Consider the following 26,840-nt stretch of genomic DNA (forward strand, 5'->3'; position numbering starts at 1 on the left):
ACGAATAGAGTCATTCAGCTGTACAAACATACACTTACAAATACAGTGAATGCATGTACACATAAACTAGATAACTAGCCAGAGAGTCCCCATGAGCGATTAGTGCAGGGGTACTGCACCGGTTCTGTTGGAGGTTTCACTCTGTAAAAAGGGAGTTTGTTTGTCTTGCCACTGCTGCCAAGTGCTTGTTCATCCTGGTATGTAATGTCTGTGTAAAAGATATTACAAAGAAGGTGAACTGTGGAAATGTTAGCTATAAATGTAAAAAGTTTAGCAGTGTCATTGTTTGCATGTTGGAGGTTACATGAACTGTATCTTAGAGGCTCAATGAACTGAAATCAGTTCAGTCAGAAATCACCACATCTGTTGTGTTTTTCCATCGACTTCTTCACAGACTGAGAGCCAATGTGATGTTTATACTTCTGCTACACCCCGGAGATAACTTTATCGCCAGCACTGGATCAGACACATGTTGGAGTTAAACTGCATAAATGCTGAGCAGAGTGTCTGTAAACAAGAAAACAATCTGTTGGCCTTGCAGCTACAAGTCTTCAGAGACTTCTTTTCAACTTTTCCTCTCATCTGTTGGATGTGCTGACCAAACTGCATCCACCAGGCTGAGGCAATGCCAGCACATTTCAAAGACACCGCTTTTGATTTGTGAGCGCTGAAGTGCCTTGTTATATTTTTGTCGGATTTATGGATGAAAAATATCACAGCATTGACTTTTTCTGTGTGTGTTTGTGTTTGTGTGTGTGTGTGTGTGTGTGTGTGTGAGAGAGAGAGAGAGGATGAGAGAGAGAGAGAGAGAGAGAGAGAGAGAGAGAGAGAGAGATGCTTTGAACTTAGTTTTGGCCCAAAAGAAAAGTTCATAGCAAGTTCACTTTGATTCACCATCCCCTTAAATTGTTCAACTTTTAGTTTTTTTCTTTTGAAGTCTGAACTATAAGTCGTGTTTCTCATTACTTTATTTCATCAATGTGTGTGTGTGTGTGTGTGTGTGTGTTTGTGTCTGATAGTGAGAGATTTACTCAGTACAGGAGTTTAGACGTCAAAGACTGAGCCGTGTATATACTTGTTTTCACTCTATTGGTCTTACCTCAGTGCCTCTTATCTAAACAAACAGGATTAAATAATGAATAATTATGTGTATCATTAATGAGTTGTTTAATGTTGTTTTAGATGACAAACATTTCATGATCGTCTGTAGACGATTGAGGTAATGATGGACAAATGGATCCACATTTGCATTCAGTAGTAAACTGCAGCCCTAAACGGAACCAGCTGAGTTGTTGTTCGTCCAGGAGGTCGACATGTAGCTCCAGAGATAAAGCATTGATGTCAGTCTGCAGTTTATCCTCATTGTTGATCAATCAGCCCATTTCTTTCTCAGCTCATCTCTCTTTCATTTTGAAATGTCACCAAACATTTTACGACAGCCGAGCCCTGAAATGATCCAAAGTTGTGTTCACACGTCCTCCACAGCGTGAAGTTTTTTCTGTCCATTCTCAGGAGTTTTGTGTATGTGTGAAAACCCCTCATGATGTCCAGTCAGTCATCACTGATGATTCGATTAATCATCGAATCAATTGTTAAATGCAACGTTTCAGCTGAGCACACTTTCCAGAGATTTATCTCGCGTGTGTGAACATGTTTTGCTGTAAGAAAGCAGCAAGTCAATGTAAGAAGCTGGATCAAGAAATAGTTGACATTTGCTTAAAAAAAAATAATAAAAAAATTAGTCAGTCGTTAGTTACTTCATTGATGTCGTTTACAGAGATCCAAATAAGAAATACATTTTGAAGGACTTCATATAACACACAGCACAAGGAAAACATCCACACGAAAACAAGTCCTTTGGGGCGAATAGAAAAATAGAGTACTCCTGGAACTGAACTAAACCCGTTACATTTATATTTAGACCTGGAGCCATAGCTTTTTTGTTCTCTTATGAATATAGTCCTGTAATGATATTATCCTGTAAGTAGTCAGGTGATGATTTCCAACCAGGCCCCTTTGTTTTCCTTAGAGTTGTATAACCTAAACCGACTGAATGAAAAGTTCAGTGCAGGTTTGCTGCAGGAGAAACAGAAACACAAGTACTCTCTTCTCCGACGAGAGAAGTGCAGTCATGAGCCAAAGCTTTTTCTGACGTTTGACTTTTATTCCTGCCCTTTAGTGAGTTTGGGCTCTCTATTAAAATAAATGGGTTGTCATGCCCTTTTGTTGTGCACGTTGTCATGGAAACACTGGCTGTAAGGCTGTGAAACCAGGGACAACAATAATGCAGCGAGCCCTGCTCACTATGTTCACAAGCACAACAACGATGCAGTAGTTTGGAGGCATGGTGGGGAGAGTTGGCACCTCTGTAATGGATTTTTTTTTAAGATGGCCAGTAACTTAACAGATTCATATAATTGAATCACTTTATTTACAGAGACTTTAGCTGCGTCTCTCTTTCATTAATCTTTGATACCCATCCTTTGAAATCCTGTAAGTAGACCTAACGGTCAACTCTGGACTCCTGAAGCTGCCTTTCATAATACAGATTGTAAATTGCGTGTGCTTCTTCTAGTATAGGATTCAGAGCAAGTTTAAGTAAGTAGCTGAGACCTTGATTTGAATTTCCTCCAAGCCGAAACAACTCTCAATCAGCATACTTAAACGTGCCGAGGTTGTGACTGTGAATATGATATAGAGAGACAGAGGTAGAATAGCATTCATTAGTCATAACTTTCCCAGACAGAGCACCAGTGCATCTATATGCTAATACTCTTCCTGGGATTTAAATCTGCGAGCCTGCAGTGCCCATCGCAGCACTATGGACCTTTCTGCATGAAATGAGCATACTCTATAACCTGACTGATGTTCCCACACATTGCACTGTAAACTGCATTGATTTTTGTCGGGTTCTTTTTCCAGCCAGTAGTCTTTGACTGAATGAAAGAGCAGCTGGCTGGAACACAGGGCAGCGATGAGACAAGGATTATTCACTGATTTCAACGGGCAGCAGAGAGAAGGATGAAAGCAGTCACGATTAAAATAACACGCCAGGATTTCTACTTTATTGATTTATAAATCGGAAGCTGACATATGAGACACACCATAGAAAGATATTTTCAGTTAACATATTTTATACCCTCACAGGAAGCCTCTGATTCTGCATTTAGGTTCAACTACAGTTTGTCATCTATCGATTTTCTGAATGCTGTTCATGAGATAATATTTCAAATCAAAAACTGCTTTTGCTTGATTTTCCTTAAACAGAATATAACAGTTAAAAGTTTTGAGCAGATTAATTACATTTCTGAAACATTCAGATCCGGCGATTTAGTCTCATATCTCTCTATTTGGAGTTGCAGGAAAAAATACTAGCTGGTTAGCTTAGCTTAGCATGAAGGCTAAAAACAGGGCGAAACAGCTAGCTTAGCTCTTTTTGTTGGATGAAAGTTCAAAAAACAATTCCTTCATCACCCATTACCTTTTGGCTCACCAAAAGCTATCATTCACCCTGTAAAAAAATCTTAAATAGATGTTTTCAACGCTATGCTAGGCTAAGCTAACCTATTGCTTCCTATTGAACACACAAAAAAGCATGACTTTTGCTTTTAAACGCTCTCTTTGAGTAGTTACCTGACACGGATAACTACTGCGCCGTCGGAGTTGATTTGTAAGCATAATAAGAAAACATTAGATAACAGAGGAAGGATTTAACACGAACAGGGCAAGGAAGAACCCGTAAAACAAAGAACAAATTAGTCGTACAAAAAGCTATTCTTGTGATCGCGTTGTATCGCCTTTGGGCTATCGAATATACAAAAAAAAAAACCTCAACAAACAGGTTACCATAATTCAGGTATGTTAGAAATGTCGTTTTTTCATTGACGATGTGAAAGTGGATTATTGACTATCGCAAAGCTCTTAAATCACCCTTTGAGTGTATGTTTGTATTTTGTCATTGGTAAGATCAGCCTGCGGTTGTGATCAATGATCTCTTCTGTTGATAAGCAAGTGGTAAGCAAAAGGGTTCCCTGCTAATAGATTGAATTGATTCCCTCAGGGGGCTGGGGAGTCCATCGAATGTAGCTGAAAAAGAATACCATCGGTCTAAGAGCTGGCCGTGTGCCCTGGTTTTAGGAGCAAGGCATGGTGGATTGAAGGCCAGTATGCAATATAAAACAGGGATGTTAGGAAGAGCTCAGAGATTCGATCTTCTGCAAGTAGATTTGTAGTGCTCAGCCAATAGCGCTTCCCTCATCAATACTGCAGCCCTGCTGGATGGAGCTGATGCTGGGTGCTGAGAGCCGAGCATGTGAGCTGCATGTAGAGAGACAGAGGGAGAGAGAAACAGTGAGAGGCATGCGGGAGTCTAGAAAGATGGAGCAAAAATAGAGAATTGGAGGGAGGTAAACTGACAGTGTGAGAAGGAGTACGTGTGAGCCAACAAATATCAACAGGAAAGCCAGGGATGGAGCGAGCGAGTGAGGAAATTAGAGGATGCCACAGGGCAGCTGAAGGCAGGAAATGAGTGTAGGTAAAAAGTGCTGCGTCGGACACATGGGGAAAGCACATACATTGGTTGCTGAATGCTAAGCAGATTAACATTATTGGATAGCAAAAGTAGCTGAAACCCAGGTATTGATTGCTACTGTGCTACTACTACATTAGGTGCATTAACTGAGCTCTAAATTTACAATGAACCTATATTCTTAAAGGAGGAGTTAGTAGTATTATTCAATGCAGCTTGTACACACAACATTCAAGCCCTTTTCCTTTGAGAGACTGTCTGAATGATTGGCTGTGCCCATCGCAGATCATTCCTTGTTATGTACTGAATGGACATTTGATATCAGCTACTTCCTCTGATGTCTGAGTGGTAAAGATTTCCTTCATGGTGGTCACGGTGCTGGTATTACTGATGGCTGCCTGTCCAATAGAATATATGTAGAAGTAATGTAGGCCATTCCAGTATGTGTTTAAAGTAGGAGCTCCTGAAGAGTAGCGCCATGATTAAATTACAACTTTGTTTATCAGCTGTAAGTAAATGAGTAGTGCTAGCCTAGCAATGTTTTGTTTTTAAATGAGGCCCTGAAGATGTTTGTGTGTGTTCACGTGCACGCCCGTTCATGTTGCCACAGTTTGTGTGTCCCGCTGATGTGCAGATTGCAGACATATAACTATGGGTCGGGCAAACAGCATCATTACAATTCAAATTGTGATTGATAACGGGTGGATTGCAGGTATGTTGAGTATATTAGGCGCCTGCAGTGATCCCACTTCAGAAGAAACGATCAGTGCCTCTCCAGAATTTAGACACAACATAACCCAGCTCTGTAACGTCATTCACAATTCAGATGTCCAGACACACTGACAATCTAATATGACTAAAAGAAATGTGTTTTCTACATGTCCAGAAGGTGGCCCGCTGTCAGTCGAGGTTCATAGAGTGGAGGAGCAGTTCAAAGTAAACAGTAAAGAAGACCTTTATACCTCATACGACACAAAAAAAAATCACCTGAAAGCCGACACTGCTCAACATAAAAGACAAAGGTACAGTATAGACGTGAAGCCTCCCAGAGAGTAGAGAGTTAAAGCTCAGCTCAGAAGCATTTAACCTAATCAAATCAACACATTAAGTAAGTAAAGTTTATTTATATAGCACCTTTCAAGAACAGACGTCACAAAGTGCGCCACTATAAAACAAAAACAGAGACGATACAAACAGTCTCATAAAATGGGATACAGACAGATCAAACAAAGTCTTTAAACGTGTCCACAGAGGTCAGAACAGTTCGAAAATGTTGGATGTGCTCAAGTGAGAACTGATGCGTATCTTGAAAGTTGGCTCAAACTAAATCTTGAGGACTCTGATTTGCACTCGGACTCGGGTAGTGATGACTGGATCTCGGTTTTTTTCTCCGGTGATGCGGACTCAACTCGAGATTTGTGTTTGGTGACTCGGACTTGGACTTGGTCGTGGCAGCTGCAGATTGGAGACTTGGCTTCGACACTCGACGTGTGGTGAATGACTTAGAACACTGGCTGACTTTCCAACGTATGTTTGTCTGATGAGGAGAGATTGAGCGTTCCCAGGATATCAGCCAGAGAGAGCGTCAAATCACAGCAAAGATTCCGAATCAATGAGAGCGAGTGAGCTGAAAGAGCAAGAGTGAATTAAAGGGAAGCATTCCTGTGTTCACATTGTGTGTGTGTTTGTGTGTGTGTGTGTGTGTGTGTGTGTGTGTGGTCCAAACAGCACTTGTCCAACAAAGGGACAAAAAGCAGACATTTGTTCCTCTGGCCCTCTGAAGTGGGGTCCAGCTCTGCAGTGGCAGGTCAGTTGGTCATCATGGGAAGCAGCAGGAAAGGCATTAATAGGGCATGTAATTCTGTGAGGACAGGAGCTCCTCACAGCTGGGGAGGCTGAACACTGCATGACCCCTACACTGACACCTTGTGGGCGGTTTGTTAGAAAGCATTGTGCTGATAAAGAACATACATGTACATAAAGTATAGGATATATTTCTGCTGGAAATTGTCTGCCTTGTCTATGCCTTTAAAATAATGTCATTCTTTACGTCAAAACAATAACATTCAATGTTCTGTTTGGATGTGATAGATTATTAATTTATTTAATGCAAAAATAACCAAAATAATAAAAATAAATAATTGTAAAAAAAAAAAAAAGCTTTAAAAGCAACACTGAAATGTCGAGTCCCTCTGAAGGGCATTTTCCTTTCTGCTAATAATACAGCTGAAGTCGATCTTTGGCCTGAGACGTTTCTTCTTTCCTCGAACATAAAGTACAGCCTTCTGGGCATTTCCCTCTAAAAAAAAGTGTTGCACAGCTTCTTTTATCACAAAGGAAACAGTGTTGCACTAAGTGGAGAGTGTCTTTTGTTTATCATCTGGTCTTTTAATAGCAGTTTATATAACATAGGATAAAGTTACTGTCGGAACACTTGCATGTCCATGTGAATGTTTCAGCACAAATAAACTTTACTTAGTTTAACGCTCTTCAAAACACCTGATAATACCAAGGAACTGTTAACAACAGTACATTTGATTCTAAAAATGAAAGACACACGTACAAGGAGGGGACTTCTTTAATCCCTTAGTATGATCTGCCTATCATGTAGACGGAGCAACCTGCACTTCATCATCACCTTGCTTACTTACTGCTGCTGAGCTAAATGCTACAGATCGCTTTAACAACCCATTAAAAAAACATACTCCCGTGGCGCTCAGTTAATAGCTCTTGCACTAAGTACAAAAATCACTATTGATTTAAAGTAATCGACCCTTTTAAGGTTAGGAAGAGCTAAAACAAAACTCTGAATCCCCAATGAAACAGTAAAGAAAGTGCAACAAGATGATGTGAGTGCCAATACGCCGTATCCGTCATCAGTGTGGTTTAAGGGAGTGCGGGACGTTTCTCCATCTCCCTTGTTTTCTCATCAGGAATCACAGATCACATGATGAAGGCACACAGATACAACAGAGAATCAATACTCATTCGAATGTGTTGTCATGCTTGTATGCATCGTGGTCACAAGGTATTTATCTGTCTCAGTATCTCCACAGCACACCAACCCAGTTCTCTCAAGCGTGTGTGTATATACATCCTGTTTGTCTGTGTGTGTGTGTGTGTGTGTGTCCTTCATAATCCATGCATCTGCTCCGTTCCATCAAGGCCTGCTGCCGCGATGGTAAACACTGAGTGATTGGCTATGCTGAGCTGCTGTCCTCATTCAGCACGTCATCCAAACATTGGGAGATATTCTTGTGAGCTCTACAAACACCGACGACTTACATGATTCTAACAATGCAGATCTAAATAAAAAGGTGGGGAAACTTCCAGCTGGTCGACTGAACCAAACAATCACATAGGGATCCAGGGACCGATTTTGAACTTTAAAATATTCAAGGGCCAAACCAAACCACTAATCACACAGCGATGATCAACATCTTTACTTCAGAAACAGAAGTTAAAAATGTGCTGAAATAGTACATTGAAGAGTGCACATACAAGCTGTTACTGGATTTATTTACAATGACTTTAAGTGGCCCACACTTTGAGAACAGCTGGTGCAATGACTCCTTAAGGATACAATAACTCAATTATACAGCCCACTTAGTTTGATAGCATTCAATCCAGACTTTTGTGGGCTAAATGAGCTCGAAAAACAAGTTCTCCCACGGTTTACTTCCCTGAAAACTATGCCTGGTATCTGGTTGTGGGGGAATCACAGATGTTTGGATTTTTATTATGCAGCGTTCTCGTATGATTCCAGTTTATCACAATTTGCCACCTTCTCCTTCTCCATCGTTAATAAAGTGACATTTTTCATTCTGCAGTAAATGTGGATCTTCCAGTCTTCGTGTATGTTTGCCGTGGTTTTTTTCCCCTCTGGTCAAATAAACCAAACAAACGGCTCACTTATGACCAAAGAATGTTCTTGTAAAGATGCAATTCTCCATTTACCCCCTCACTCTTGTGACATTTGTTTAAGATATGGTTGCGGGTTGCCTGCTTGAGATGAATAATTCTGGTTTTTACAACTTGGGATTTCTTTCGTATTTAGGCTTTTCAAAAGTTGCCTTCTAATTATGGAACAATTGTTAGTCATATTTTGTCAGGACAATGGTGAGTCCTCAAGGTTTCGTTTGAGCCAAGCTGAGTGCTTTAGCTTGCTGTTTAACTCCATTTCCTGTAGCCTAAACACGAGGGCTGTACACTCACATTTAAAGTCAGTGATTTATCAACACAATTTCAGGCATCTGCAATGTGTATTATCATATTCAGGGAGTTGACGCAACGCTCACTGGTGACCACAGACAGCCTTCTCTTCTGTAATCACACTAGAAACACAGGACACTCTTTGTTTGCACGCACGGCCAGCTAGATCAACATTGTTTTCTCTGCCCAATATGACAATGGAAAAAAGAAATGTTGTTATTTATCTGTTCATGTGTGTTAGTTCTCTTATACTCTCCTCTGACACTCTGTATCCAGCCATGCACACTTCAAAATGAAGGGTGAGGTGTATGTGACGTTCCGTCTCGGTGTAATTCTTCTCCTGTCCTATAGAGGGCAGCCAAGTCTCAGTTGTTTTGGTTGTTTTGTGAAAGGACCCATTGCAGGTGATGCATGTTTACTTATAAATCATTTGTACTCGGTCCTTGTCCGTTCCATGATCAATACAACACTCACTGTTATACTGTATGTAGGTCCACTAAGTGCACTGCACACAATTATTCTTTTTCTTTCCTTTTATTTCTTCATATAAATACATGACATTCAGAAACACTGCTGGGTGAAAGTATCTGTGTAACATTAAAGAGCTAATCAGTGTCTGTGGGTGGCATTTCTTGTTACTCTGAACAAGACGTACATTTACTTGAAGTCACTGAAGTCCTATGAAAAGTCAGCTCTCTTCTGGTGATGAGACAGGAGGCAGCCACATTGAACACAAAACTAACCGTGCACCATCACCTACTTTAAAACTGCCCATCCTCCATCCTATGGTTCAGACTTGATATTGCTAAATTGAAGGGCCCTGTACAGGATCCTACATTTCCCATAATGCAATTAAAGTGGTACACATCAGAGCCGCTGGTCTGATCTCTAAACAACATACGTCTATTGGTGAATTTGCTGTGAATAAATGCTGGCTGCCTAATGTCATGTTTGTAATACAAGTATCTGGATTATGACAGCTAACAGATAATCACCACATGCTCGCTTCGACTTTATTGAAACAGATCTCATCATCGAGAATTGAAACTGGAACTAAAAAAACGTCAACATATTTCAAAACAAACTACTCATCAATTATTATTTATTCAGGCCAAATTTTCGAAATCACAGCTCATGAGAATTACAATCTTGTGAAAAATGTCAAACAGCCCATTACATTTCTTCTAAACAATCTCCAAAGAAAAGTCAAATAGGCTCAGTTGGGTCATGACATCAGGTGTCATTATTGTGCCGGTCCTGTCCTACGTCATTGTGCTGGATGAGTGTTTAAAAAGAAGAAGAGGTCCATTTGTCAGTGTGCTTGTTTGCTAAGTGTTGCCAGACCCCATGTGTGATAAAAATCCATTTAAACACATCAGTGTGGTGAAGCAGCTGAGGTCAGAGTGCAGGAAGAGAGGGTGAAGGTCGTACCTTCATCAATTAAACACACACCACTTAGCTAATGAGCTATCACTCACCTTCACACACAAACACATGAAGAAACACACAGACACACACACACACGCACACACACACAAACACACACTTGGCACAAATACTGGATCATAATCTCCCTATTTTGTATATTCCCTTTAGGTGTCTATAAATCGCCTCCTCTTCCTCTCTCTTCACCCACTTACTGCTCAGCACACACTTCCTTTAGCTTACAAAGTGCACACATTTCAAACATACTGCTGTATTGTGTGCTTCCCCGGGGTAATGAGGCACACAAAGTGCAAGCTGCTTACCTGTGTGTATGTGGGGATGAATTAAGAGCACAGCAAGTGTTCTGTTTGTGTGTTTGGAAAGGAGAGCACTTTTTATCCTAAACTAGAAGATTCAGAGTGATAGAATCCTTTGTTAAGCCCCGGACTCCTCCAATTATCTGCCAATAGGACTTTTTTTTGGAATATATATATTTTCCTGCGTCACATCAGAAAAAGCCAGTGTAACTCATAACACCAATGGTTGCATTGCATTGAGGTACCCTAGCTTCAATTATTTTTAACTGTGCAAGCTGGGATTATAGTTTATGGGGACCCTTGATAGAGAAAATAATTTGTCAATTAACATGATCCAACAAGTACTTAAAGGTCCCATATTCTGCCCTTTTCGAGGTTCATATATGTAATTAATTACTAAAGTACGTTCACAATCGCTAATGTTCGAAAGACTCAGTTATCTGTCTGTGTTTCTAACACTCAGAATCCCCCACAAAGAGAAAATGCAGCGTCCCGCGTGTGCAAAGTCTGATCTGATTGGTCGGCCGATCTGCTCTCTCATAATTGGCCAGTCGGTCGGCTTTGTTCTCGGATATGTCCCACCCCTTTTACCATATTAGGAATGCTACTGTCAGTCCGAGGGGAGCGTGTGCTTTCCACGATGAGCCAATGGGCTTGGATCAGTGATGTCTTTGTCTTGTGAGGTCACAACACATAATTTGGGGGGGGGGCTAGGGACAGAGTGTTTCATGCAGCTATTGCTACTGCTAACAGGAGGAGGTAAGAGAAGCTGCATTTCCACAGACTTTAAATTTTTTCAAATAGATGTGCGGAAACATGCAAAAGACACATGGAAAACAAACTAAAGAGCATATAAAACCAGAAGAAGTATAATATGGGATCTTTAATTCAACATATCGTACATGACCACACTTACCTTACCTTCATTGAACTGGTTAATGAATCTTTTAACTGAATGAGTTAAAAACGTTTCTCGTGATCTAATTCAGAATAGTTGTATAGTGTTAAGGTAAGATAACACTTACTTAAAATAGCCCAATTTATTTTACTTTACGTAAGACAGTCAAAAACCATATTGTGTGTAGTTGGCTAATGTGGCTAATGTTAGCAGTGCTAGCACCACCAGCCTTCATTCCTCCACACAGCTTCATGTCCACGTGGCTGAACGTGGTTAGGCATTGCTCTGGTTGAGTGGTAGGATGGTTTACATCCTGGCAGTAGTGAGGAGAGAAGGCCTATGAACTGGAGTTACAGCTCATGCTAGTGGTGGCTGGCTGTGCTACAGATACAACATTTAACCATGGCAGCATTGTGGGCGTGCGCATGAATAAAAAATAGTGATTCGGTTTCACCGACTAGCAATTCTGCTGCAGACTTGCAAAAATGATGACGTTGTTTCATAACAGAATGACTCGCTGTCCTTACTCAAGCTGGATTCTTTATTCTTTTTTTTCTTTTTTTTAAAGATTTAATTCTTTTAAGCTGGTTATTTTAATTCTTGTGATATTCAAATAATAAACTCCAATAATAATCAATAATCAAACAATGAAAAGTGTTTGCCTTTTGGCTGATGAAAATAAAGTAATAATACTAGTAATCATACTGCAATCAATTCAAAACTATCTAAAGTTAAACTTAAGAAATATGCAGAGTTTTTCAGCTGGTATGATCGGATTATGAACCAATGTGTGAACTGGATCACAGTTATGCAGTAAGCTGTTTTATTACAAATACAAATATTTTCTTTACGTGTTTAAACTCTGTGGAGGACAGTCAAGATGGTCAGACAGTTTTTTTTATTGAATTGACCCTGAAATGTAAAATCAGATCTATAAGATGAAAAAAGAAGGGTTTAAAGTTCCTTACATTTCTTATTTGTGTCGTTAAACTGTTTAGATTTTTTTTCTGCTTAGCACAAAATACAAAATGGAATACCTCACAATGTTTACGTTTCACTGTAATGCTCCTCTGTTTTCTCTGTCCTATGCAACTCGCTTGTGTATGCAGATAAACAGTATCCACCAGTAATGCTATGTGCTCTATATCAGGGCAGACTTGTGTACTCTAAATGGAAGTCTGCAGCGAGTGAAAAAGCTGCTCTAAAGCAGACCTGAGGCTGTCAATATATCAATCAATCTGGACATTAACTGCTTTTAAACACGAAGAACGCACAAGTTAAGATCAGCTACTTTGTGTGCATGTTATTGTGTGTGCTTTTGTGTCTTTCCACTTGAGGGCAGTGTTTCCTCTCTGCAGACAGAAACAACACGGCCGCTGACACAAAGAGCAGAGTCACTGTTGAAGAAGCAGCGTCTTCCTCGTCTGTCCACTGGATTGTGTTACTCTGTGATTTCTGTTACTTGGCGTGTGCTTGAGTGTACTGTATTTCCAAGAGCAGTTTGCAATGGGACATGAGTGTGTGTGTGTGTGTGTGTGTGTGTGTGTGTGTGTGTGTGTGTGTGTGTGTGTGTGTTAACAGTGTATAAACCCCCTCTCTCTCCCCAGCATCCACCCGGCAGAGATGAGAAGTAGGCCGCTTAAAGATAGCTCCCGGCAGCCTCAATACCGGCTCCCAAAATATATCTGCTCATGAGAGTCATCATCTCCTCTCCCTCCCCCTCTTTCTTATTCTTCTTTTGCTCCTTCTGCTTCTGAAAATGGAACCACAATCAGCTCTGAACTACAAAAAAAAAACCCTCTTAGAATATCCTCTGCTATGGATGCGTTGATGGATTTGTGTAGATGTGTCCTTTATGTGAATGAGCTTTTCATTTACTGTTTAATTTTAAGGGGGGGGGCAGGGTGCAAAACCTGACTTGTACGACAACATCCAAACAATTCATCATTAAATAAACAGTTGTTTATTTTCCAATTAAAGGACAAGATGCTGGGTCCAAAAGAAACGAATTCAAGCAGCATGAATACACCGCATGTAATGTTGAAAAGAGGAATACATTCTGAACAGTTGCAGACACAATCATAAGTTTACAGCTAATTGAAAACGATTATCGCAGCTGTCTAAAATACGGGCTTAAGGTTGAGAAATTCCTGCCGCTGTTCCCTTGAGCGCGCCAAATATTTAGCTTTGGCTATTTTAGAGCAGCAACCAAAAAGGTGAAATGGTTTGTTGCTATTAAACATGTTGGGTGATGAACTTTCTCTGGAACAGCTAAAAAAGACTTCAGCAGAAATTGAAACTGCCTGCTTCTTTCAGTGTTTGTCGACTTTTCTCTTGCTCTTCTCTCACTCGTTTGATTCTACAATAGCAAAGGAGTTAGTGCTCCTGTATGTGAATGAGTGAATGATAAACGGGTGATCTGTGAGGTCCTATTGACTGCATTATATTACAGGACTCTAGGCTCCCTCCCCCACTGCCTGTGACCCTGGGGGAGGGGGGGGGGATAAAAAACAGGTTACGGAAAAGAAATGGATGAAAAGTGGAGTGCACATTAGCTCAATATTCCTCTCGCTGTCTGGATGCGCAGAGACCCGGTGTGTACTTTACCCCCCATTGGCCCACATCCACAGAGAATGAGGACAACAGTTTGGCTCAGAGACATGTGTGCCTAATGTAGTCCTTTTATGTGGGAAAGTGGAACTGTATGGAAATAGGAGGATGGGGGATTGTTGTGTGCCGGTTTATCTTACGTCTGTCTGTCAGCCTCTGATAGCATTTAGATGTCTGGCTCCAGTGTTTATTCTGAAAATGCACTTTTATTAACATTCACACTGCAGCAGCTGGTGCAAAAAAAACAAAAACAACTTACAGCTGCAGCTGATGAGATGATGATGAAGAAAGATTGCTCTGTACTAGTTAGTTTCTCCATAGTAGTGTATTCTGTCATGCACATTTATTGTAATCACTACAAAACAAAAATCATATAATGCATCCATGTTTGAACAGTGTTTTTTTCTCTGATAGTAGTGGAATGCACTCAGGATACAATTCCGTTTTTGTTGAAATCTTCCAAAACACAGATAAACTACAGATATATGTAATATTTATTCTTTAAAAATGTCTATTTTAATGTACTATCCAAGACCAGAGTAGCTTCAGCTCTACCATGTATTGTTGTTTGATTAGCGGCTCGCTGGATGGCTAATATAACCCCAATTCAGTTCAGATACCTGATCTTACACGACAACTCGCAATCAGCATTTCAACTTTTTTATCTATGTTGCAATACAGACTGGACGTACAGAGCAATAGAAACGTCATTTCTCTCTGAACCACGGTGCACATGGTAATAGTATAAAAAGTAATAAAAGATGGCAAATGAAAATTTCAACGTAGTTCGTTATAAAAGCTAAGAATTTACAAAAACAATAAGATTTGCGAAAAGCAGCAGGGGAGGCAACTTTGTCTGCTGCTGAAATGACTTTGTTTTTAGTTTGAGGCCACATTCAGGAATGGAGCAAATCCAGTTCTGCTGGTATTTAGTCATGAACCAAAGTGTTGGTCAGAGCCAGACCTCGGACCAGGCATGATGGCCCTGCATGAAAACAAAGGGATAACCACAGTGATAACAAATACTCACGAGACATGAATGTGTGTCCTACCTGCCATAGTGACACTATATACTGTATATATATATATATATGTATATATATATCTGGACCAGAGTGGTGGTCCGACTGTCTTTCTGACAAACTGATGTCAGTGCGATTTGAGAAGCGTGACAAAAGACCAGATGAGAGAACCTGTTTTTGGTTTACACAGCAAAATAAACACCTGACAAAACGAGACATTTCATCCAGCTGATGACCAGTCTAACAACACAGCAGAGCAGAACTCAACATATTGCAATGACCTAGAACACAATCAGAGCTCTCTCACCATGCCTTTCTTTCATTGATTCAACCAAATAGATTTGTTGTTTGAATTATAATGAAACGGTTTTGCATCGTATTGTTGACAAACTGCTGAAATACTGATTCAGCTGTAGATGCTGTACACTATTTGTCTCTCACGCTATATGGCTGACTAGCCTCTTTAACCTCAGGATGCTCCCTTTCAACCCCTGCTGGGCATTTTTATACACACACACGCACAAACACACACACAAACAAAAACACATACAGTACAGTACATATAGCTGCACACACGTACGGCCACATACCCACACAATTATAGAGGTCAGATTGAGAGATTGAGACAGACCCCCATCATGGAACACCCTCTGGCTACCTCTCTGTGAGCTGTTCACTCATGTAGAAGGAGACCCATCTGCCTAGAGAGATGCAGTGAAAATAGAGACAGACGGGGGGCGGGGGGGTGGGACAAAATATCAAATTGTGTATTAAGATTACCCAGCATCCCGAAAACACAGAGGTGGGGAAATGGGGGATTGGAAAGAAAGAAAACGGGGGTAGATGGAGATGGAGAAGAAAAGAGAGAGGGGGGAGAGAGAGCGAGGCAGATCTGTGCGGCGTTGCCCTGAGATACAGGATGTCGTAATAAGGCAATTGGGAGAGAGAGAGATAGAGAGAGAGAGAGGTAGAGAGAGAGAGAGAGAGAGAGAGAGAGAGAGAGAGAGGTAGAGAGAGGCAGGCCTATTCAGAGGGGAAAAGGGGGGAGGAGAGTGCACCTCAGGAGAAAGAGATATATTTCCTGTTGCTGTGACAAGCTGACACCCCTCTGCCTGTTCTGAAAGTGGAACGTTCCAGCTCGCTCTGGGCTCTGTTGTTGTGCAGAGCTGCAGAAGGCCTGATAGAGCCAGCGAGACAGAGAGAGCAGGAAGGGAGGGATAGAGGGACAAGAGACAGACAGACAGACACACACACACACACACGCACACACACACACACTGTGGATCCAGAGCCCGTGTATTCATTTCATCACCTCGTTCAACCAGCGGCACCAGAGAGGAAGGACACAAAGAGGAGGAAGAGGAAAACAAAAAGAGAAAAAGGAGTTTCAGTGAAAGCAGGGACAGTGAAAGAGTGGCAAGGTGAAAGAGGAGAAGGAAAGAAGGAAGGAAAGGGAGGGAGGAAGGAGGAAAGGGGCATGAGGAGGGGCGTCTGACTGACATTGCTGCTCTTGCTATCACACATACACAGACATAGGCAGACCTCCACACACACACACATCCAGCCAGATTGTGCAGTGCACAGTTGCTGCTCTTTTTGTTTCCCCTTTTGAAGCTTGTCCTCCATCCTTTCTTCTCCTCCGAGCAAGAGGACAAGAGAGACAGAGAGGAGGAAGAGGAGGAGGAGGAGGAAAAAGGACGAGGAGGAGAAGAAGAAGGAGGAGGAGGAGGGGAAGAGGCAGTAACCCTCTCCTCTCCTTCACACAGCAGAGAGAGAGAGATAGGGAGAGAGTGTAAAAAAAACCCCAGAGAAAGCAGCATTCTGTTCTATTTCGCCGTCTGCTGTGGTCCCTCGGCCAGCGAGCGGCTAACAGGCACCGCTCATGTCCGTGAACTCGGAGAAATCCTCGTCCCCTGAAAGGTAACACCTCCTTCCCTCTCTCCTTCTCTATCACTTCACACCATTATGTCTGCGTATGTCTGCATGTCCTTCTCTTCCACCTCTTGTTTTATGTGCCTCCTCCTCTCCTACCCACAACCCCCTCAGCCCCTCCATCTTTTCTATCCTCTCCTCTTTGACTTTCTCTGTCTGAGGTTCCTGTGCTGGTTTCTTCTATTGTCTGGGTCACAGCAGTGTGACTGTAGCATGGAGAGGAGGTGGGGGGGGGGGGGGGGGCTGGGGGGGGGGGTAAAAAACAACAACAACGCATTTGTTCATTGTTGCATGGTGCAAAAGGACAGAACATCCTGCTTTTACAGTCTTGAAACATATGCAGCAAATAGCCAACCCCTCGCTTAGACCTCGTGTTGAAAATAATCTCCGTCATACACTGAAGCTGCAACGTCCCCCATGACAACACACACACACACACACACAGGCCAACACACAGACTCACACACTGTCTCTTTATGGCGTCGGAGCGCACAGCTTACACAGCAAGAGTGTCAACACACGTCAACATTAGCAGCGCCAACAGCAGCAGCAGCAGCAGCAGCATCTCAGCAGCGATGCAAGACAACAGCTCGCCACATGACGCACCTCAGTGCATAGCATTACTGAGCAATGGCACCTCTGAATGCCTCAAAAACTCCCAACCTGCACACCCCGGCATTTGTGTGACATTCTCACCGGCTATAAGTAATGTTGATGTGGAGGGAAACATGTAATGAAAATCAGAGTCACAAGGGATGACCGGTCACATGGATACAGTATCTGTGGCTAATTGAAAAGGGAAAAAAAAAACATGCAGACAAAGACATGAGCATCATTTTGAAATACCTTTACAGAATATTTCACAATACATTTGGAGCACGTGTAGCCATGCGAGCCACGGTTCAGAGGTATCCTAGCCTTGCTCATTCAGTACCTGACCTCTTTTATCATTTGTCGCTATTTATGCTGAACATGAAACCCCCATTCAGATGTACGACATTCTGTGATGTTATTGATGATTATTCAGCTGATCTCTGTTGTTGTTTTGGTCAAAGAGTGACTTCAGTTGGTGGTCAATTCAAAAAGGTGAACTGTATTTTCTTTTTCTTCGAGAAGAGACTCCGTTGTTGGAAGTTCCATTTCTGTTTCAAGCAGCGAATCGAGACGTCAAAGTCGTGATGTGTGCTGTGTCCGAATCGCTTTTCTGCACGTTTTAGGAACCCGTATCCATTCATATCAGTCTTCAGTGTGCCCACATTCCTTTTCCAGTGTGCAAATGCGGAAAGAGCTCGATTTGACGGGTGCTGGAGGGTGAGGAGCAGGCAGACTGGATGACTCAGGTAGCCACTGATCCTGTGCCAAGTACGATCAGGCAGAGCTGCTGCCATCCACAAAAGCTAGCGCCAGGCCCCAGACTGGCACACTCGAAACACAGCGCGGTGGGCACACAGATAGGCAAGTAAATGGGCACTAAGTATATCAAGCATTATGACATGGACAGTTGGGCACAGAGGAGAGCAGCATTAACAGTGGAGGCTTTGGATGGAAATGAAGTGAAGTTTAATATTGAGGAAGTGGCAGTGGGTACACATGGTGTGCAAAGGCCTTTTTGGGTAAATGCACTGATATATGTCGCATCTGAAAAAAAGCATCCTCTCACACTAGCGTATAAAAAGCATCATCTTGCAGGCATGGTGTGCCGAAGTGTGTGCATTTCAACACTTGGCCAGTTTCCCCCTTTCTCTATTGTGTGGGTCAAAGTGGTCTGACTGTAATTAAGACTAATGCATTCCCTTGTTGCATGGCAGGTAGCAACAAAGAGCTACACACAATGCTGCCACCTGTAACGGCTGTCACATCTCACATGACAACGGCAACAAAGCACGCAACTGCCCCTTGGTCTCCATCTCAGGTCAACTAGAATAGCTCAACAGGGGTGTTAGTACAACTCGTCTTTAGGTAATTGGTTTATTACTCTGCATTATTTTACAAATACCTCATCACACTATCAGGTATGACTAGCTGCTCATACCTTTTGTGGTTCAAGCTTGATCTGAGTTCTAGCTGAACTGGGCACCGAGGATTAGAGGGGAATGTGCAGCTCTGTGAGACTTGCATTGACAGCTGGGCTGCCATACAATGTGTATCCATACAGATTGAAAACATCTCGCTTACATAGAAAAAGTGCACCCTTATTCTATCCGTGCATATATGTCGGCATCTCTAGAAACAGAGGGATGATGATGAACCCTGTAAAGATGTCATCTTCCTTTAGTGGTTTATTACTTGAGATGGGATATATTGATAAGGAGTGTGTGTAGTAGACTAAAAGAGCAGAAGATGAAATGTGGTTTGAGCGCTGGTATGTGGATGTTAAGCTAAGAACATTAGGCAGGTGGTGCTAGCATGTTAGCATTCAATAAATTATGCCAATTCTTTTGCAGATGGTTTTCTTACCTTCAGACCAGATGGCTATGGTCTGAATTAAAATTTTAATTGACAGGGAAATTAGTAACTAGGAGCATCAAGATAATATATAGAAAGATGCCTCACTGATAACCGTAATTTTTATCCGATTGACTTTCTTTGATGATTATTGATGCACAAAAAGCATCGTGAAATTATTCAGATATTGGACATATTCTTTCGCTGTATTCATTGTTTATATTTGTTTATGGACTCTGTGGAAGTTTTTTTTTTCTGTCTACAGCAGCATCTGGGCCCCAGGCACCCTACACACACACACTGTGGTGATTCATTTGGGATGTGCAGTAATATGTTTGTCAACATCAAGGCGGAATAGGTTGGATAATTGATGTGCCAAACCAAAAGGATGGATGGAGTTGGGCCTGAAAAGAGCAAAGAGGCAGCGCGGTGACAAATCCCTCTTGGAGCACTTGAGTTAGGAAGACGACCCAATTGTGTAACTTGGCACTGCAGGCATGGTGGAGATGGAGATGGATGGAGTGTGTGTGTGTGTGTGTGTGTGTGTGTGTAAGGATATGTTAGTGTTTTGACATCAGCAGCAGCTTAAATCTTCTTTCCTCGGTGTGATTGCTCATCTGTGTAGGTCATAACTGACGCTGTTGGGCGCAGAGCTTACTTGTGTCCTTAGGAGACACTTTCTTTAAGGATTAAAGGAAAGTTGAACGAATAAACACCCGAAGGTCAAGAGTTGAGCAGCCTTGTTGAAAGGCTTTCTCGTAGTTCTTGTAGCGAGTTAAAGACAGCAGGGCTGAGAGGTTATTGTTTGGTAAACTTCTTCGCCTTTGAAGCTGATTGTCTGTTTTTTTAGAGTGTAGCTCTTAGGCGAGCTTTTGACAGTATTATGTCCACTTCAAAGTGTGCAGGTAGCAGATTAAAGACGACAGGTGGAAGCACTGTCTGAAATTAGCACATGATCCATCTGCATGATCTGAGCGTTCCTGTGTGTGTGTGTGTGTGTGTGTGTGTGTGTGTGTGTGTGTGTGTGTTTCAGTGGGTGGTAGTATGCATCTGCACCTTGTCAGTGTGATGATGCATGATTTTTACTGTGGTTACTGAAACGGCTAACCTTCACAGAGCGGGGTGTCAAGCAGAGCATCTTCTGCTTGACACTAGTTGAATCTCAACCTTCATATCCATGAAGCTCAGCAATATTTCCATTGATTATCATGACAGTGTTTTTCTTGATCAGTTTGCAAAATGCTTGATCTATAAATGTAAAAAAACAGTAAAATATGCCTTTAAGAGTCTAAAGTTATTTCCTACATTTGCTCACGTTCTCTGATCAACAGTCAAAACCAAAATATACTCAACATAGAGCTGTGTCAGATAATCTTTAGCTGCATGGTTGATTGAATGAATAGTAATGTGTTGCTGTTTTGAAAAAGTGATTTCTGGAATGTTCAAGTAAAGAGGCCAAACAATAGCCAGTTTCAACTTCTCAAATGTGATGAGGTGTAGCTTTGTTTGACAAATGTGCTAGGTAATGAAATATCCTTGGGATTAAGGACGATATTAAGAAGTTGAATTTGTAGTTATGGGATGCTGTGCTTTTCTTATAAAAGAGCCGGGACAAAATGGAAAGAGATTAAACGTCGGCAAAAGATAAAAGGGAGGATAAAATGTGTGCAGAAAGAGCAGGAGATGAGTCTTTGTGTGTTCTATTGATGCTTCATGTGCCTGTGTGAGCCAGACCTACTCTGCAGCACAGCGTCACATCTATCTTTGCAAGAACGGGCCGTGGCAGCTTTCACATGCACACACACACACACACACACACACTCACACACATTGTGTTTATGCAGCTTTAACTGGCCTACGCGGCCTCCACCATCTTCTCTGGTCCGACCTACTTGGCTACAGACACACACACACACACACACACACACACACACACACACACAGGCAGACAAACGTGAGCAGCCCCTGCCATGCAGCGACATGACAATAGCTAATGAAGCGTGGCAGGGAGCTAGCTTGCTAACTAGCCTGCTTGCCCTGCCTGTCTGGCTTTTCAGCCTCCATTATCCCCACCAGCCCCCCTCCCACGTCTGGAAAGAAACAGATGAATACCTGTTTTTTTCTCTTTTAACACCTTTTTTCTCTTTCTTTTTTTTTTTTGGGCCACTATTTTCCGTCAGGACAGGAGGACAAGGACATCCCCTTATGCATGTACCTTTTTCTGTTCCTCAGTTACTGTATCAACGGTAAATAACTGGATGTGGGTGTTAGTGTTGTCAAAACTGCTCTGAAATTTTTCAAGCTGAGCAAACAAGTTTAACCTGTCTACGTAGCACAGCCTCCCCACCGAAACACCGTGAATTTCCACCAGTAATAAGAATCACTGAGTCGAACCTGCAGCAGTTGGGAACAAGACACCTCACGAGTGGTGTGTCTAACACGATTGCCGTATCGATACCCCCAAGTAGTTGGTCACATGATCCAGACCCAGGTACCTGATCTGCTATTTGTGTCTAGTTAGGATTTTGATCTCAGCCAGTGATGTTTCGGAGGAAAGGTCACACTGTGGCGTCAGTGGATGTACTGTACAGAGATATACAAAATAAACTATGGCCCTTTTTAAAATAGCAAAAAAATACAAAAGCGCTGTAACAAAGTTTAGCTGTCATTAAGCCTTTATTGATGCCCGAATGTGTGTCACAGCTCTGCTTATCACATATAAGGTAGATACATTCCTGCTGTAATGAAGTTGAGCCATGATAGCAGCTCTGTAAGTATTTAGCTAAATGCTATTCTCTAGAAGCTGGTATGAATTCTATAGCGATCTTACATTTGATATTGAATTGATAAACATTGGTGTGATCGCTAGCTTGATTTAGATAGATAGAATGCCTTTATTGTCATTATACAACAAAACTATTTGGCTTCACCTTAAAGTGAATTGTTGATGTGATGATTAGCACAGAACCGCTCAGGACCAATTTTCTCACAAGTAGACATCAGTACAGGTTGATTGATTGAAGTGACGCAACTCAAACCCACAAATTTCAGCCTTGTGTGTTCTTCCTTTTACATTGAACAGATACTCTTTTAGAGTTCTGAATGTTCCATACTGTAGTTGTAAAGCTACTCCAGTCTTGACCATTGTTGGTAACGTGACCATTGTGTATTGAACGTGGCTATAATGTGCTTAAATAGCTTGTCTGTCCTTTCTTCAGTACATTTTTGTAAAGCTTTTTTTTTTACCCTCTTTTTCTGGACTTTGTGTGTTTGGGTCAAATACTCCCAGTCCTTGTTGACTCAGTTTGTTTACATTTATGGCATTCCAGTCTTTCAAGCCTGCTCCAGTTATGCCCGATTGCTCACTCGCTTCCCTCTCTGTCTTTTACATCCTTCACTTCATCTACTTCTGTCGTTTTAATTCTCACCTAACTACTTAGCCATTTTACCTCTCCGTCTCCTATTTATTAATTGGTGTTTGTTTCATTTGAGGTTTTTAGTTCCTCTGTTGGAACTGGATCTCATGCAATAGTTATTTTTTTAGATTAGTCCTGTTCACTGCTGGAGCTACTGTAGTGGAGTTATCAAACACACTTTGTTAAAAACATGCTTCATTCACTTCATGAACCAACGTTTGTTTTGAACTGTTATGAGTAAATTAATAATCTGCTCTCGTTTTCCTTCACACAAACGTTTGCTATTAGGTTACAATAACAATCATACTCAAGGCTCATAAAGTGGCTCACACTGTTTGTATTTTGTTCGCCACCTACTGTGCAGCAGGAGCTCATTGGTTTTTAATAAGCAATTGTAACAATGCTAACAATGAGCAGTATTCCCTTTATGCAATAAGACGTTACAGAAAGAAATGGAGGAATAATATTCCCTTATGCTCTCCTGTCTTCCTGTGTGATGTCTTAAACTGCCGTGTGGATTGTTAGCATACAGCTAGCGCCCTTTTCTCTCCTTTTTTAAATATTTTCGTCGACTTCACTGCTTTCGCCGTGCAATTTATACACAGCAGAAACAAGGAAATGGAGGAAGGAGAGAGAGGGATGGAGGAGGAATTTGGGATTTTTTTAGGAGAAGGAGCAGAGGATTTAGCGACAACCCTAACAGAGAGAGAGAGAGAGAGAGAGATATGAACCCACAGAGGAATTGAGAAAAAGAGGATAAAGCAGACGGAAGAATGCCGGAGAGCGAAAGAGGGAGACGGAGATAGAGACAGAGAGAGTAAAGAACAGGAGAGGACAGCAGAAACCTCCAGAGAGAGGCGATGGAGACAGCTTGGGAGCCTTGGAAAGACGGAGATAAAAAGGAGAAGGGAGAGGAGAGGAGGGGGAAGATGGGGGGAGAAGATAGATGGTTCTCTGCAGACTTGCGCAGTGTGCTGGGTAATGCTAGGTCACCGGGAGACTAATCTCTACTGATGCTGCAGCGTTGAAGCAGAGGAATGATAATGGCCTGTTTGTGTTTGTGTGTGTGTGTGGGGAGGCGTATGCATCTGTGTGAAACAGATAGCACGTTGCATACTTTTTTTCTCCTGCCACAAAAACAAACACATAAGCATGTCCATACTCACACGTGTAACCCCTCAGCAGCACCTTATGCCCTGGAGGACTGAGTCACTCGTCTGCTGCGTGACTGAGAACAACATTCATCTGTTGTGTCTGAGAGGACAGTGCAAGAAGTGTCTTCCTGTTGCATGGTCGCTTTTTGTTGTTGTTCAGCCCTGAGTGGGCGGGCTTTCTCAGGCTCTGGACCCCTGAAAACACTTCCACATTGTAAAAAACACCAATGAAACAGAGTATTACCAATAAAGTCATAGTGATGTGTGTCATCCTGTTACCGATGGCACACATGGCAAGGCTGAGTTTGGCCATCGCTCCTCTGTCAGGGAAGAGTCTAGAAAAGCGGGGCGGCCCGGAAGGTCGAGGGTTCGATACCCACCTTCCTGCAAGCAACATGTCTGATGTGTCTTTGGGCAAGTCACTTAACCCCAAAATTGCTCCCCCTGCTGTGTCAGGGGCGCATGGATGTGGTGCTTCTTATCCAAGCACCAACCTGCAGTGTTGATAAATGAAGTGCAATATCCTGCAGTTACTAGAGTGTCAACTCGAGGCTGGTTGCAGAGGCCACAAAATACACATTCAAAATGATCACTTTCACAGCACAAACAAACATGTTTTCAGTCTGATTCCAAAAACGAGAATTGGTCTGGATAGCTCATTTTTTAACCCACACAAACTGACCAGGTTTTTATTTATTTTTTATTTTTTTAATAGCTGACCATTTTATTAAAGGATACTAGTTATTCAGGCTAACCTGACTGACCTGGGCGCAGAGTTGGTGTAAGCTTGACAAAAAGTTTGTTTGAGACGGACGGACGGCTTCAATATGACGGCCGCTGTCTGCGTGCTTCAGTAGCCTCCTTCAGTAACCAATGGGTGATGGCACAAGGGTTTCATTATTCATTATTAACAGTCTGTAGTTTTTCTCTGTTGATTTAGTCCTGAACATGCATTAGGAAGGTTCTTCTTTTACAAAACATGTCATACTGTTGTTTTTAACTACAAACAACTACTAACTCATTGAGACTTTTTGTCATTGAAAAACGTTTCTGCATCATACTGTCAGTCACCGTCCTGGTCCTTTATTTCTATTTAATTAAATGACATCCATCTTTTTATAACTGGCTATATTTACCACATGCTCCCCACACGAGAGGCTCTTCTGGATTCACTCAGTCCACAGCCGCATGTGAAGCTTAGACTGCAGACACAGGCATGCTAATGAGATGACATTTAAATCATATTATAAAGTATTTCTGGAAGCAGTGTTGTCTGGAACTTTAACTGACACTGCATGTCTTAGGTAACCAGTTTGTTTAAATAGTCATCGACGGAGAGGTGTGAAATGTGCTGTGGGTGTTGCATTTCTGATCGATATGTGAGATATTGTGTTTGTGTCTGTATACAATATATGCATCCAGGCCTATGTTACAGATGTATTTGCGTCAGTGCCAAAACTCAATCCGGCTTCGAGATGGATCCTTCGCAGGTGGGTGTCACAGTCCCACATGACTTCTGATGGAATTCAAGGCTGGGTCGGTCCCTCCACTGCTGTATCCTAGAGTCTGCAGTGGAGAGCAGGAGACACTGAGGTCTCTGTCCGTCCATAAATCTATCCCATTTTCTTACCCAATGGAATTCAATTCAAGTTTGACCACCAAGAAGAAATGGAGCCTGGCTTTGTGCGTGCTCCGCCTCCGGCACAGGGCTTTCCGAAACAGGTAGAGGTTAAAAATCTGAGTTAAATGAGTGGAGAAGTAAAGTGTCAAGAGGTGCAGGATTGATAAAACTAATTGGATTCATTTTGGAAGGGTCAAAAGAATGTACATTTGAGTTTTGAGGTTAGGTTGTTTCTTAACCTTTTATTTTAATGTGATTCCTGTTCTTGTTGAGAGGATGGCAAAAAGTAGGATTGGATTGACAGGACAAATAAGATAACTAGTGACCTTTATTTATGCACTGGCCAAGCTCCAGCTTCCTGTTTTCTCACATGGAAGTGCAACAATGCACCACATTGTTTTATGATAGAAATAGAGTGGGACTGTGCATTGGTAGCAGACAATGTTGTCTGATGTTTTTTAAAGGTTAATGGTAAATGGACTTGAACTTGTATAGCGCTTTTCTAGTCTTCTGACTACTACTACTACTACTTTTATTCCGCATGTCACACACACACACACACACACACACACACACACACACACACACACACACACACACACACACACACACACATACATATAAAGTGCCAGGTTATGTTAAGGTGATGATCACAGTTCAGACATTGGTATATCTATATCATATGACTCTAAATGTAAATATATCTAATGTTGCCATATCATGATTGACAGGCCTATTTAATAGCTTATTGTTGGTTGAAGGCAATGTTATACATCAAGACTTCATTAATGTTGACACTCACTTTGATTGGCTGTAATTAATAGACATCATTTAGAGCCTGCTTCTGAAAACTAATACAGTTATATTACTTTTAAGGAGGATTATTGTTACGTTAAGCTCGAGAGGGGGATTTTCAATCACTGAAGCCCCATGGGAGTTTAGAGCAAAGAAACAGTCTCAAACCACAGAGCAAAGAAAGTGAAACAAGATTGTTAAGACTTTTTTTTTTCCATCATGCTCTTTTTTTTTTTTTTACCATATTCCGATCAAAGCAGTTTTATATGTAGAAGCCTGATTTCCATTCGAAGACACACACTATATCATTATTATTCTATGATTTTATTAACTATACATGATTCAGCTTCATTAGGTACACTTGGATCTCTGCCAAAGCTCTCACATGAATTCAACGTAAACTTTTACAAAACTTGTGTTTTTGGGTGAAAATGTCAAAGTTCAGAATTTTACTTCATGTTTGTG

At 41.7% G+C, this 26,840-nt stretch overlaps 1 protein-coding gene across 12 annotated transcripts in view; it reads left to right on the forward strand.

The window, feature by feature from the left end:
* Window positions 1–26,840, forward strand: part of srpk2 (SRSF protein kinase 2) — a 65,877-nt gene that overhangs the window by 3,082 nt on the left and 35,955 nt on the right. For 4 of the 12 annotated variants that reach the window (XM_079345432.1, XM_079345436.1, XM_079345430.1 and 1 more), the window contains exon 1: window positions 16,176–16,932. The exons of 7 other annotated variants lie outside the window; for them this stretch is intronic. In XM_079345432.1, the coding sequence (XP_079201558.1) occupies window positions 16,895–16,932 (38 nt within the window). In that variant the 5' untranslated portion in view covers window positions 16,176–16,894. Of the gene's footprint in view, window positions 1–16,174; window positions 16,933–26,840 lie in introns of those variants that run through there. One more of the 12 variants, XM_079345433.1, reaches the window with a different exon arrangement.

This window comes from Symphodus melops (assembly GCF_947650265.1).
Source record: "Symphodus melops genome assembly, chromosome: 6".
NCBI lineage: Eukaryota > Metazoa > Chordata > Actinopteri > Labriformes > Labridae > Symphodus > Symphodus melops.